The sequence below is a fragment of the Herpailurus yagouaroundi genome, unplaced genomic scaffold, assembly GCF_014898765.1.
Source record: "Herpailurus yagouaroundi ecotype Mexico unplaced genomic scaffold, PumYag 198, whole genome shotgun sequence".
NCBI classification, from domain to species: Eukaryota; Metazoa; Chordata; class Mammalia; order Carnivora; family Felidae; genus Herpailurus; species Herpailurus yagouaroundi.
The window spans coordinates 7,712,136-7,724,852 of NW_024412429.1; the positions used below are offsets into that span (position 1 = coordinate 7,712,136).

General features: G+C 53.4%; 1 protein-coding gene across 6 annotated transcripts in view; it reads left to right on the forward strand.

Annotated features, from left to right (window-relative positions):
* Positions 1-12,717, forward strand: part of AGPAT4 (1-acylglycerol-3-phosphate O-acyltransferase 4) — a 125,612-nt gene that overhangs the window by 98,989 nt on the left and 13,906 nt on the right. For 5 of the 6 annotated variants that reach the window (XM_040448711.1, XM_040448709.1, XM_040448708.1 and 2 more), the window contains 2 exons: positions 10,453-10,614; positions 11,111-11,264. In XM_040448711.1, coding sequence (XP_040304645.1) covers positions 10,453-10,614; positions 11,111-11,264 — 316 coding nt within the window. The remainder of the gene's footprint in view (positions 1-10,452; positions 10,615-11,110; positions 11,265-12,717) is intronic. The other variant, XM_040448710.1, reaches the window with a different exon arrangement.

Consider the following 12,717-nt stretch of genomic DNA (forward strand, 5'->3'; position numbering starts at 1 on the left):
CTGTGCAACTGCCCACGAGGATGTGCGTTCATAGTGAAGCCGTGAAATTTGCCGAAATTCTTGAGAATGGGGTCACTAAATATGAAAATGGTTTTGGGGGGAAGGGGGTGGGATTTTCTTAAAAAGGAAAAAGACTTGTCGCCTTTTATAAGCATCTGAGGACCCACACAGTCATCCCAGTGGCCTATTCTCCCCTCAGAGCTGGCACTTCGTGGCACGGGCCAAGGTTACAGCAAAGGCTCCGGTTATGACTTTGAAGAATACATGCGCTTCCCTCCTGCCTGGGGACGGGCGTGGCCCATGGACAGTTAAGAGCATGAATCACTAAAGCGTCCAGCAAAAATACAATGCAGAGGGGCCGGGTTTCCGAAGCTTCCGGAAGCTTCTCTTTCTGTCCCAGCAAAATACATACGTGTCACTTCATAGTGGCCCTGGCAGGTCACCCCAGGTCATATTTGTTGGGTCTTTGAGCGACACCAGGTGCCTGGTGAGCGTTCCATACACAGAAGCGGCTATGGTCAATATTTACCTGCTGGGTAGGTGCGGCCTGTAGGTTAACGTGGAGGCCAACTGGGATATTGTTCTTTAGATTGTTAACGAGCCCAGATCTGTTCTATCTGTGGCAGTGAGACAAGTCCCCAAACACAGCAGCTTAAAACAGTGAACACGTATTGGCTCAGCCCATGTGGTCTGGGATCCAGGCACAGCTCAGCTGGGGGTCCCGGCAAGGGTCTCTCGGGAGGTTGTACTCAAGCTGCCGGCCAGGGTGGTGGTCTCATCGGAAGGCTCGCCGTGCGGTGACCTGCCTCCACCCTCGTCCCTGTGTTTGTTGCCAGGCCTGACCCCTCCCCTGAGCTTCTTCTCAGCTTTCCCCTGGACGTGGCCACTGGCTTACCCCAGGGGGAGCTGTCCCGGAGAGAGCAGGAAAAGGCCCCCGACACAGCACCCACGGCCTTTTTGTGACCGAAACCCCGAAGTGGCATCATCACTTGGTCATGTCGTATCTGTCCGAGGTGAGCAGATGAGTCCAGCCCACCCTCCAGGAAGTAGGGTGGGTTACAGGAGAGCTTCGATACCAGGAGGCGAGGACCACCGAGGCCAGTGTAGACCCTGCCACCACACCATGGCAGGACATCTGCTCTCAGACCTCACATAAACATAATATATGATAGCTCAGCCTGAGAACAGATCGAATTTCTGTTGCGTTTCTTCATATAGGGAGAAGTAGAAGGAGAGTAGTAGAATCATTACCCTAAGCAGAGGGCACCCTGCTGTCCCTCAAAAAGCTCTCAGGATGGCAATGACAACTACTGTGGGGAGGGGTTTCAATATTTTCACATTGTAAACATTCTGTAACATTCTGGTGCCTACCAGCACATGGGCTGTGGGGCCCCTGGGACACAGGGGACTTCCAGAAGGTGATAGCAATGGACCAAGGCCTCAAGGGCATGATTTGAGGAGCCACGGGAGATGCAGATGAAGGGATGATCATAGAGGTGGGGAGGTGCCTAAAGGGAGACCCTGAGAGATTGGCCCCCGTCTGCCAGGCGTCACGCCCCTCTTCGCCGTCTGGGCGTGGCCAGAAGTGCGTATTAGTTTTCCCACTTATGTCACGGGCCGCCAGCTCAAGGCCACTGTGGGCTGCTTTCAGACTTACTGAGGCAAGTCAGAAAGAAGGGTGTGGGCAGGCTGCTGCCATTTTGGCGGACCCATCTGGGCCGAGGTGGAGGCCTGCACCGCTCCGGGTAACATGGCCAGCAGATGTCATAAAGCCCTAGGAAATCACTCAGGGGCTGAAACCAAGAACGGAACCCAAAGTGTTGGTGTCCCGATTTAATTTTGCCAAGATGTTTGTGGTCCGTAACGTTGAATATGGTTCTCTCTGTGAAAGGTTGACACGTATCTGAAAACCAGCATTTCTCCATGTTTGATTACGAAAAGGAGCACTTTTGTCACTAGAGGTGACAAACGCACATTTGTTTAGAAAGGCTGCATGACTGTTGTTACCTATAAACCTCCGTCAACTATAACATTCCTTCAAATTGTAGGTTTCCTGGGTCTTGTGTTCAAACGTGTAAGACTTAGTAGGAAAGTGGACACTTTGAGAGATGAATCCATGCCTTCTGTGCTCAGATATCAAGAGCAATTGTTTCTTTTTCCCTCTACTTACTCTAGAACAGCTCTCTCCTAAGGGTGGCAGGGGAGACACAGATGTATAGGGAAAACAAAACAAAACAAACAAAACAAAAAACAAAACACACAGAAAAACCCGATGTCTTAGAGTCCCACAGATTGGGACTTGGAACCCTGACTCTTGCATTTACCAGTTGCACGACCTTGGGGAGGTTATCTGACTTTTCTGAACCGCAGTTAATAATTCCCATTTATGTGGTATTGTAAGGGCTTAGTAAATATATAGGGCTTAATGGATATATGCCTCGGATTAATGAGTATAAGTAAAATACTTAGTTCAAGTGCCTTGCACAAAGTAGGCATGCAGTAATTATTAGTTTCCTTAACCCTAATTAGTTTCTTTTCATTGAATGTTTCATCTTACAAGAAGGAGGAAAGGGTATGGAAGACAAGAGAGAACAAAGGTTTTACGAAGTGGGCTTTGGCTGGTGCTAGACCCCCAGGCAACTGACACCTCCCCCATCCCATCATTTTTGTGCAATGCAAAGTGCGGTTGTATTCGCTCTCTCTTGGTTTCTTCATACATGGCAGTCAGGTTCCTTTTGGCCCCAGAGAGATTGGAAGTTTCTAGATGGGGAGAAACGTTTTGTTTTCCTTCCCATCAGATACACCTGCAGCTATGGTTTATCAGCTCCCTTAGGGTGGGTTTGCACCACGCTCAATGCCAGTATCACACAGTGTGAGGGAAGCATGCTCCCCCCCGCCCCCCGCCCCACCCTCAGGGGCTTGATCAGCAGCCTCCATACTGCACTCGGGTACCACCCACTATACTAAGAGTGGGCAGGGGTGCCACTTTTTGCCGCTAAGTATTGACCTATCGGGCCAGGCATGCGGGGATCTGGCATGACACAGATAAGGAGACCGAGAGAATAGTGATGAGGGGAGGCCCCTTACAACCCGGGGGGCCTCATGACTCACTGGCTAAGGACACAAGCCAGCAGCTCCGTGGAAATACAGATATGCACCTTGAGTTCTTAACTGAGTATATTCCTGGCCATGTTAGCATACACTTTATTTTTAAAAGCGTAGTGCCGAGTTCGACACACCAAGGTCTTTTTTTTATTAAACAGGATCCTCTGGCAATGTCTTTAACAAGCCAGGATTGGATTACACCAACCGATCGTAAATCCAGACTTGTTTAAGCAGCCCTACCATGGGGCTTCCTCCCTGCTCTTCACATAGCCCTCAGCAGACCTCCCAAGCCGGTGATGGGAACGAGCTCTGACTGTGCTGGGCCCCAGTAACTGCTCCCTCTTTGTCACGCCCATTTCCTAAGGTGCTCGGGGCCCTCCATGCCCCCATCTTCCCTGTGCCTCTTCAATGGCTTATCAAACACCTGCTGGTGACAAGAGGTTGGCGGTATAGCTGTCCTGTTACCTTCTGCCCTTGTGGAGCGCTGGTCCCCCAGCCCCGCCCCTGGATTTCTTGTGCTCTGTCTTTCCATCTGGCCAGGCCCGGGGCCACCTGGGGCAGGACTCAGGAGGACCATTCAGAATAGAGGATGGGAAGGGGACACACGGATCTGTGCTCAGGAAAGAGGAGCAGGGCATTGCGTGGGGGGGGGGGGGGGCTCCTCTCTCATCTGCTTTACCGGGAGCCCTGATCCGCTGAGCAGAGTAAAGTGTGATAAATACCCAATGCCCGAGAGTTTACTTTGCCTGCAAATGCCCTTTCCTTCCCCACTCCGCATCTGCGCACCAGGCAAACTAAGGAGAGCTTTGGGTTTGGTAAGGGCAGGGATGTAAACTGGGGAGGGGGGACGGAGGGCGGGAGGAGATGCTATGAAGAGCTTTGAGTATCGTGCTCCACCTGGATAAATGGCGCACGTTTATTTCCGGTCGAAGAGAGACGAATTCTCAGAGAGTGCTTTTGTGTCTTGTTTGTTTTGTGCATTTCCCTGTGGCTGTGACTAATTGTGGAACAGTGTTCATTTTGTTTTCAGACTCTCCGGAGATTTTTCTGGTAGTGCAAGGTCCCCAGCATTTTCTTTTTTAGCATCAGAGAAGGGAGACAGCAAGAGAAGGGAATGAGGGCAAGCAGAATGAGGCCACATGTACGTTACCCCAGTTGGCACGAACGGAGTCTCACCTTTTGACGTGCACACGCGTGCGCACACGCACATACACACACGCCCGGCTCATTGTTTTGAGCTCTAGTCTTATCTCCTGCCTTTTATTGTAGTGAGCGACTTACATTTCAGAGACACGTTCCAGCCCCATCTCTTCCACTCTTGCACCGATCTCTTTTGCCAGAGAGCACGTGTGCTCCACTCGTTCGCAGAGTGGCACAGGTAACACAGAAGTTGGTAGCTTTCTGTTTCTCTCCTCCCATGACACTTTGAGCGTCTCAAGGCTGTGGGTAACCTTCTTCATCTCTGTGTCCCCAGCACCTGTCACAGTGCCCAGTACAAAGGAGGTATTTAACAGACACTTGTTGCATAGACAGAACAGAATAGGGTTTTTTTCAATGTTTTTTTAAAATGTTTATTTATGTTTGAGAGCGAGAAAGACAGGGTGCGAGTAGAGGCGGGGCAGAGAGAGAGGGAGACACAGAATCGGAAGCAGGCTCCACTCTCTGAGCTATCAGCACAGAGCCTGAGACGCGGGGCTCGACTCACAGACCGCGAGATCATGACCCGAGCTGAAGTTGGCCTCTCAACCGACTGAGCCACCCAGGCGCCCCAACAGAACAGTCTAGATGGTAAAGTCCACACGTCAAAAAAGAGGCTGTGCCGTCGGCTGACTTTCTAGCCCTCGGCAGAGATGGGGCCTCACTCACAGTCAAGAAAACATTCAAAGGGTTGAAGTGTGGATGTTTTAGCCGGCTTTCAGAGTTCCACTTAAGATACCCCAGCCAGGTATTTCATATATTTAATAGAAATACGTGACCTTGGGTGAATCCAAATGACTGACTGGTGACTGTACTGGTAAACCTCCAGGAACGCCCATGTGCTTGGAAACCAGGAAGAGATATTTATACAAACAACACATTGACCAGGGACCATCCTACTGACTAGTGTTAGTCCCTAATCGTGTCTTCGGAGCGGTCAGAGGAGGCGGGGGGTGCCATGGAAAGAAAGGATGCCCTACCTGTTCCAACCGTCCTACAAACGCGGTCATCGACACTTCATAGTTTCATCTTACCAGTCGGCGGGTGGCCATGTTGGAGAAAGCCCTTAGCTAGAAAGCCCTGATTCTGCTCAGTTTTCATCACAGAGGCTGTGGAGCTGAGAAAAGTCAGGCAAGAGCCACACGGTCTCAGGGATGGAATGGACCAGATCTCGGTGTATCTTCAAAGCAGTTCTTTCTGGCACCACGCGGTGTCTGCACAGGGGTCGACCAGTTGGCTGGAGGTGCTGAAGGGGTTTGTGGGGCTGGCTGCTTCCCTGAGCTATTGGGTGGTCCCAACTAGGTTATGAGCCAATTGATTAGATTATTGGGCAGCTGTAGTAAGATGGTTCTCTCTCACACGCACACACTCTCTCTGACACAACACTCTCTATATACACACACACTCTCTCACACACACACACAATCACTCTCATACACACACCCTCTTTCTCACACAAACACACACATATAGATACTTTCACACATACTCTCTCTCTACACACACCATCTCTCTCTCTCTCACACACACACACTCAAAAGTTTCATAAACTGCAGAACGCGATATCACGTCAGCGACTCCCAACAGCTACTAGAAACGGCCAGGTCCTTGCTGTTGTGGATTCCTCATAGGAAGTTGTGCTTCCTATGAACATTTTTGATTTTCCAGATATGCTAGTGTCTAGAGGGGCCCGTGGTAAATCTAACTCCTCTGTAAATCCTCTCAGGTCTACCCTCAAAATAAACCCAGAGTCAACAAAATTGGTATTGTTTTTGTACAGTGTCTTTCCTGAAGACGTTACCGTCCACACACAGAAGCCCTTGCGTGGCCTGGGAGGGTCATGACAGTGATGGCACATTGAGTTTCCGGGAGGACCGTAAGCACACTGAGGAGAAAGTTTCTCGTCTCTTGGTCTGAAATGAGCGAAGTTGGGTAAATCTCTTCGCACACTGCCTCTCGGGGAGCCCTGTAATAACCGCAGCCTTTCGCCATTACCATATGCTGAAGCATGGTTTCAGAAATGGGGGGAATAAAAAAGGACATTTCACCACCGCTTACTCTGTGGCGATAATAACAGCTATACGTGATTGAACACCCGTGGTCAGGTTCTCAACTCGGCACTTTTGTGTATGCTTCCATGTGGTATTCAGTCTTTACAACAGCACGTCGCGGTAAGTATGACTTTCCTCAGAAGACGGCTGGGAATACTGAGGCTCGGGAAGGTTAAGTATCTGGACCAAAGTCACACGGCCGAGCCGTGGTAGAGCCTGGCCGAAGCCAGAACTGATGTCAACGCTTTCCAAATCCTGTTATCCTTGCCAAGGAAAGGAAATCAAATAAAGTTGCTTTGATTTGAAAGGCACAAGTTTCTACCTTAATATTTTAAAACAGTTCTTATATCAGGTAAACATAGTCAGCACCAAGGCCTAGGCCCAATGATAACATCCAGAACTTTAAGGCTGAAAGATGTATGAATTCCCCATAAAAACAGAAATACCTCCTCTGTCCCTTTTGATCATCACCAAGTGGGCTGCTTTGATCCGGTCTCACTTAAGTGGTTGAAATGTGCCGATGTCAAGAACTTCCCAAAATGGTAGTTGTTTTTAACACTGCAAAATATTTTGTTGGTGAAAGAAAACAGGAAAATATAATAAAATAATAAAATCGGGGGGGGGGCGCCTGGTGGCTCAGTTGGTTAAGCATCTGACTCTTGGGATTCAGCTCAGGTCATGATCTCATGATTTGTGGGTTCAAGCCCCATGTGGGGCTCTGCACTGACAGCTCAGAGCCTGCTTGGGATTCTCTCTCTCTCTCTCTCTCTCTCCCTCTCTCTCTCTGCCCCTCCCCTGCTCTCTTTCGCTTTCAAAAAAAAAAAAAATCACTTCTGATTTGACCACCCGCCTCTAGCTACTGTTATTTTTTACTGTTTTACTTTTTTCATGGAGTCATAATCAGGCTATAGACTCAGCTTTCATTCCAGACCTTTTAAAAATTTGGTAACACGGGGCGCCTGGGTGGCGCAGTTGGTTAAGCGTCCGACTTCAGCCAGGTCATGATCTCGCGGTCCGTGAGTTCGAGTCCCGCGTCGGGCTCTGGGCTGATGGCTCAGAGCCTGGAGCCTGTTTCCGATTCTGTGTCTCCCTCTCTCTCTGCCCCTCCCCCGTTCATGCTCTGTCTCTCTGTGTCCCAAAAATAAACGTTGAAAAAAAAAAATTTTTAAATTTGGTAACATATAATAAGCATTTCCCCAGCTATTAAATTATCTGTAGAAAACAAGTTTTAGTGGCTCTAAATCAAAGGTTGGCAGACTTTGTAATTGGAGGGGCAGTGAATATTTTAGGCTTTATGGACCATGTTGCCTCTGTCACAGCTATTCAACTCAGCTGTCGCGGTGTGAAGGAAGCCATAGCGGTGCGTACCCAAAGGAGAGTGGTTGTGTCCCAATAAAACTTTATTTATAAAAGCATGTGGTGGAGCCGCTTTGGCCCACGGGCTACAGTAACTGCTCTATACCATCATATTATGCACTGTATATACAGTCTGCCATATATACCACAATTCATCGAGCCCTTCTAGTGTGGGGCACTTAGATGGTTCGCGGTGTTCTAACACAGTAGGACAGTGATGGACATATAGACTCTTGAGCTCCCCTCTTTGGTCTACACATAGATCCTACATCACCGTCAAAGTTCATTGCCTTTTAGCAGTAGGTTACCAAAGGCCCACTTGCATCTGGTGGGATAGAACCATTAATAGGAAATGCCCCTGAGAGTACTTTCCCCGCCAGACAGCCGTTGTGATTGACAGCATGGGGCCACCCACCTTCCTAGCCCCAGTGGCTGCTACCTTCTAGAACATGATCCCCTTCTCTGTTATAGAACAGATCATGTTTTAGAATCCCTTCACGTTGACACAAGGTATTTTGGGGATGAGTTCAAGGATATGTAATTTTTGTAAGTAGTCCTAACGTACCAAGAAGGTAAGTTTAGTTCATCGGGGAGGATTTTCTCTCTCGTTTCCATCTCACAGGCTGTGAGTAGGGAGGTAACAGGAAACAGAGAGCATGAGAACATTTCTGTCAATAGGAGGAGGCTGAGGGAAGGGAGGCAGGGCCTCCCACGACCTGAAAGCTGGCAGTGGACAGACCCGGTGGACTGTTAAATGGCTCCTGTGGGCAGAGTGATGATCCCCAAGGCCATTTGCTTTTGCGTTCTGAGTGACAGGCACTTCCTTCTCAGTCCTAGTGCGAGAGAACACAAGTCAGGATAATTCGTTCACGCTTTTAGGATTTAAAGCAACCCCATGTTGAAAAGAAAAAAAAGCTGACCATAGGAAAGATTCTCACCAGTAATGTGATTGATGCTCTGTCACAGGCCCTCGTCAGCTGGAGGTGTACGGAAACCCTGACCCAGGGGCTTTGGCCTGGGAGACATTCTGCCGCCTCAGAGGAGAGCAGGGCTGTAGCCAGACGCCTCCTGGGCTGGCCCGGCGGCCCCAGTGGCCTCAGCATTCCTAGGCTGTTGTCTCAGGGCTACAACATGATGGTCAAAGCCGTGATACACTTGGCAACTATGTTCACGGCAGAAAAAGAGCCGGGCCTCCTGGCCATCTCTCTTTTTGTCATGGAGCAAAAGCTTCCAGAAGCCCCAGAACATGGGCACCATGACCTCTGAGCCACCTTGCCAGAACTGGGTCAGTGCCCACACTAAGCTGAGGGATGCAGGAGGGGACACCAGGCCGGTATAGCGGTTAGCAATGTGACTCTGGGCTAGCTACTTCACATCTCTGAGCCTCAGTTTGATTATCTATAAAATGGGGCTATTTCTCTTGATTTCAAATTGAATAGAATTTATATAAGTGCACAGCCCATGCCTGGCACACAGCGGTCCGCCCTCCCCCCCCGCCCACGTACAGCGAGTTCTCTGACCCAGCAGGACTGGCCTCTTAGGTCCTCGGGGGACAGGCCCCAGATCTTATGGCTTGGTTCTCTTCGAGATAACTTGCATGTTGGGTTTGTGAGAATAACAAAAGCAAAACCCATCAAAACATAGAGACACTGAACCTGAACGGTGTCTGTGCTTTGTCTTCCCCACCGTGGGGCAAGATGTTTGTTGTTGCTTTAACATAAAGGGGGCAAGTGGCTGTTTTTTGCCGCTCCAGTCTGCACAGGTGCGTAAGGGGATACGTATCGGCTTATTGGTCTTCACCGAGCTGCAGTTGTGTGGTTGCTGGGGACGTGACAAGTCTCGTAGGCTCAGGGCATACGTAGACAGTCGTCAGTCCGTATGGCTGCCCGACTGTCCGCATCGCTGCCTCGGTCTCCCATGCCGTTCATCAATGACGGCTATCTCGAAGAGTATCTTGGCCAATTCCAAAGTTAAGGGTGAAAAATATAGAGCCCAACCCACTAGATGTAAGGCAGTTTTGGGTCTCCCCTCATCCCTCTGGACCCCTGGTCTTCCCCAGGCCAGCACAGGCCGTGTAGACTGGCACAGCTGGTTAGCCTTGGCTGAGCGGCCTCAGGGGCCCGCCGGTTGGTGGGCCAAGCCCTTGCGTCTTGAGCCAGCCTCAGGCAGCCTCGGGGGGATGTCCCGACCCCACTGCCAGCCTTAGAGATGAGCCAGCGAGGGGATGGGTGGGGAGCCCCAACACGATCTGGTGAGCTACGCTCAACTCCAGGCTTCCCCATTTTGCAGCTCTATGATGCAGAGAACCGCTCCCACCACCACCCCACCCCATTTCCTAGTCTGCGAAAGGAGATCATGTCTGCCCTGCCCGCACAGCCAAGTTTGCCTGAGGACTGAGTGAGACCTACAGAAAGGGTTTGGTGTCACAACTGCATGGCCAGCTTGGAAAATGAGCTGAGCATCGATGACCCTTAAATGTCCCTCGCTGTTCCAGACGCTGCCCGGATGCCTGCACAGCCCCGCTAAGAACGCCCCACTCCTCCTCCCCGCCCCGCAGACTTAGCACAAACTTGGCCTCAAGTTAACCGCTACGGAGGCTCCGGCTTCATTGTGCTGTGGGACCGTCCCCTTAGGCCTTCGGAGAGCGCGTCCTCTCCACTTTTTCTAGTAGCGTCTCCAACCGCCGTGGGAGAGGCCCCGCAAATCCCCCTCGCGGACTCCTGGGCCCCCTCCTCTGTTCCAGGGCTCCAAAGTCCTGGCCAAGAAGGAGCTGGCCTACGTCCCGATCATCGGCTGGATGTGGTACTTCACCGAGATGGTCTTCTGCACACGCAAGTGGGAGCAAGACCGCAAGACCGTCTCGCAGAGCCTGCTGCACCTCCGGGATTACCCCGAGAAGTACTTTGTACGTGAGACACCCCCCCCCCCGCACCCCCCCACCCCCGACGCCGAGCGGCCACGCCCCCCGGTGCCACGCCCCTCGGTGCTCTGAGGGCCTGACACCCCTCGCTCCTGCCAACTGCCCCCCCTGGCCTCCCCACCGTCACACACTTGTCCTTCCCTCTGAACTGACTGGTTTAGAAATGAATCCTCAGGACACTCTTGTCACACACACTCGGGACACTCTTGCCACACACACATTCACTCCTCTACTACCCTCAGGGTAAACGTTGGTCTCCAAAGCTCAGAGACAGGAAGGCCACCTCTGCGCCCCACCTGAGGCCGGGGGCCACGCAGCCGCCAGGCTGTCCCCACTCTGGCCGTTCCCTAGGGCTCCTGGGGGACCGTGTGTGACCGAGGCGTGTGACCGGGGGCAGCACGTGACTCTGAGAATGAGCGTGACCGGGGGCCCTGTGTGTGAGACCGGCAGCTGTGTGTGACCGTCGCCCTGTCCTTTCCAGTTCCTGATTCACTGCGAGGGCACTCGCTTCACGGAGAAGAAGCACCAGATCAGCATGCAGGTGGCCCGAGCCAAGGGGCTGCCCAGCCTCAAGTACCACCTGCTGCCACGCACCAAAGGCTTTGCCGTCACCGTGAGGAGTTTGAGAAATGTAGGTAAGGAAGATCCCAGAATCCCCTGCAGCAAGGAGACCGAGCCCCAGCACCCGATCTGAATGGCTGTCCCCTGGCAGCGGGCCCCAGCTGATGGCGGCCGGTCGCTGGGAGGGCAAACGGGGGACAAAGGATGGCTTGCCAGGATCCAGGCCAATGCTCGCTCCCCCCCCCCCGCCTGTCTGTCTGTCTCTCTCTCTCTCTCTCTCTCTCTCTCTCTCTCTCTCTCTCTCTCTCTCTCACACACACACACACACACACAGGCACGCACTAGCGCACGAACTCTACGCAAACACCGCCCCCTCCTGCTCAGCACCGGGACTGCAGGGCTGTGCTGACCTTGTGGATTCCCGGGTCCTCACCTGGAGTCAGCCTGGCCCCACGCCTGCTTAGCCCAGGTTTTTGTTGTCATTTTGCTTTGTGTGGCATTTCTTGACCATCTGGTGGCACCAGCTGCCTCCAGCTGATGAACCCTGTGACCTTGCCATCTGTCCCCGCTGACCCCGAGTTGGGAGCATTTGTTTTCCAGCATCGGGTCATGACTCCGTCTCATCTTAAATCCCCGGGCAGCCAGCCCCCTCCCAGAGGTTCACCCCCTTCCTCGTCTGTCCTGAGCGAGGCTGGTGACCCTCGTGGCCCACGTCCCCCGGGGCCAGGCGCCGCCCTGGCCGGAGTCCGGCAGCCGGTCCAACAGCTTCTGTCCGCGCACGGACTTCTTTGTTTAGGCCCCCAGGTCTCGTCTCCCTCTTGGGAGCACAGGGATCTGAGTGTCCGGCGAGGGGTCTCCTTCGGCGCTGCCCGCGCCCGGGGTCGCGCGTAAACCCGCCCAGGCCCCCTGAGGACCCGCCCGAGCCGGGCCCCAACCTGCGGGGCAGCCAGTCCTCGGGTTGGGGGGCCCTACCCCCGCCCCGCCCCGTCCCGCGGCCGCCGCAGCAGGGGAGCTGAGCCTCCCAGGCCCTCGGGCCCGCCCCGCCCCCGGCCCCGCCCCGCGGTCGCTCCCTCCCTTGCTCCAGGCCCGACCCCACCCCCTGGTCCCCTCGCGGTCGCAAGGCTGACCCGGGGTTTCCTCCCGTCCGGACACCACCGCGTCAGTCCGGGCTGGCTCGCGGGGAGGGGGGAGAAAGGAGAGCCCGGGCAGCCGCTCGCAGATCCCAGGCCGCGCACCGAGGGCCCCCCCGCCCCCGGTCCGCCTGCAGAGCTGCCCGGAGACTAGACCCCGTCACTGAGCTCCCCGCTGCCCCCGGGGCCGAGGTCGCCCGCCCGGTTCCTGGTCCCTCCCTCGACCTCCCAAGACACCAGCTGCTTGCGTCCTGCATCGCCCCGGGGAGTCGGGGGCAGACCTGAGACCCAGCCCTGAGTGCCGGGGCGGCGGGGGTGGGGAGGGGGCTTTCGCGTGCGCCGTGGGGCCCCGGGCGCATCACCTCGCAAAGCTTCTTGGAGTCGCGAGGGTTAAGTG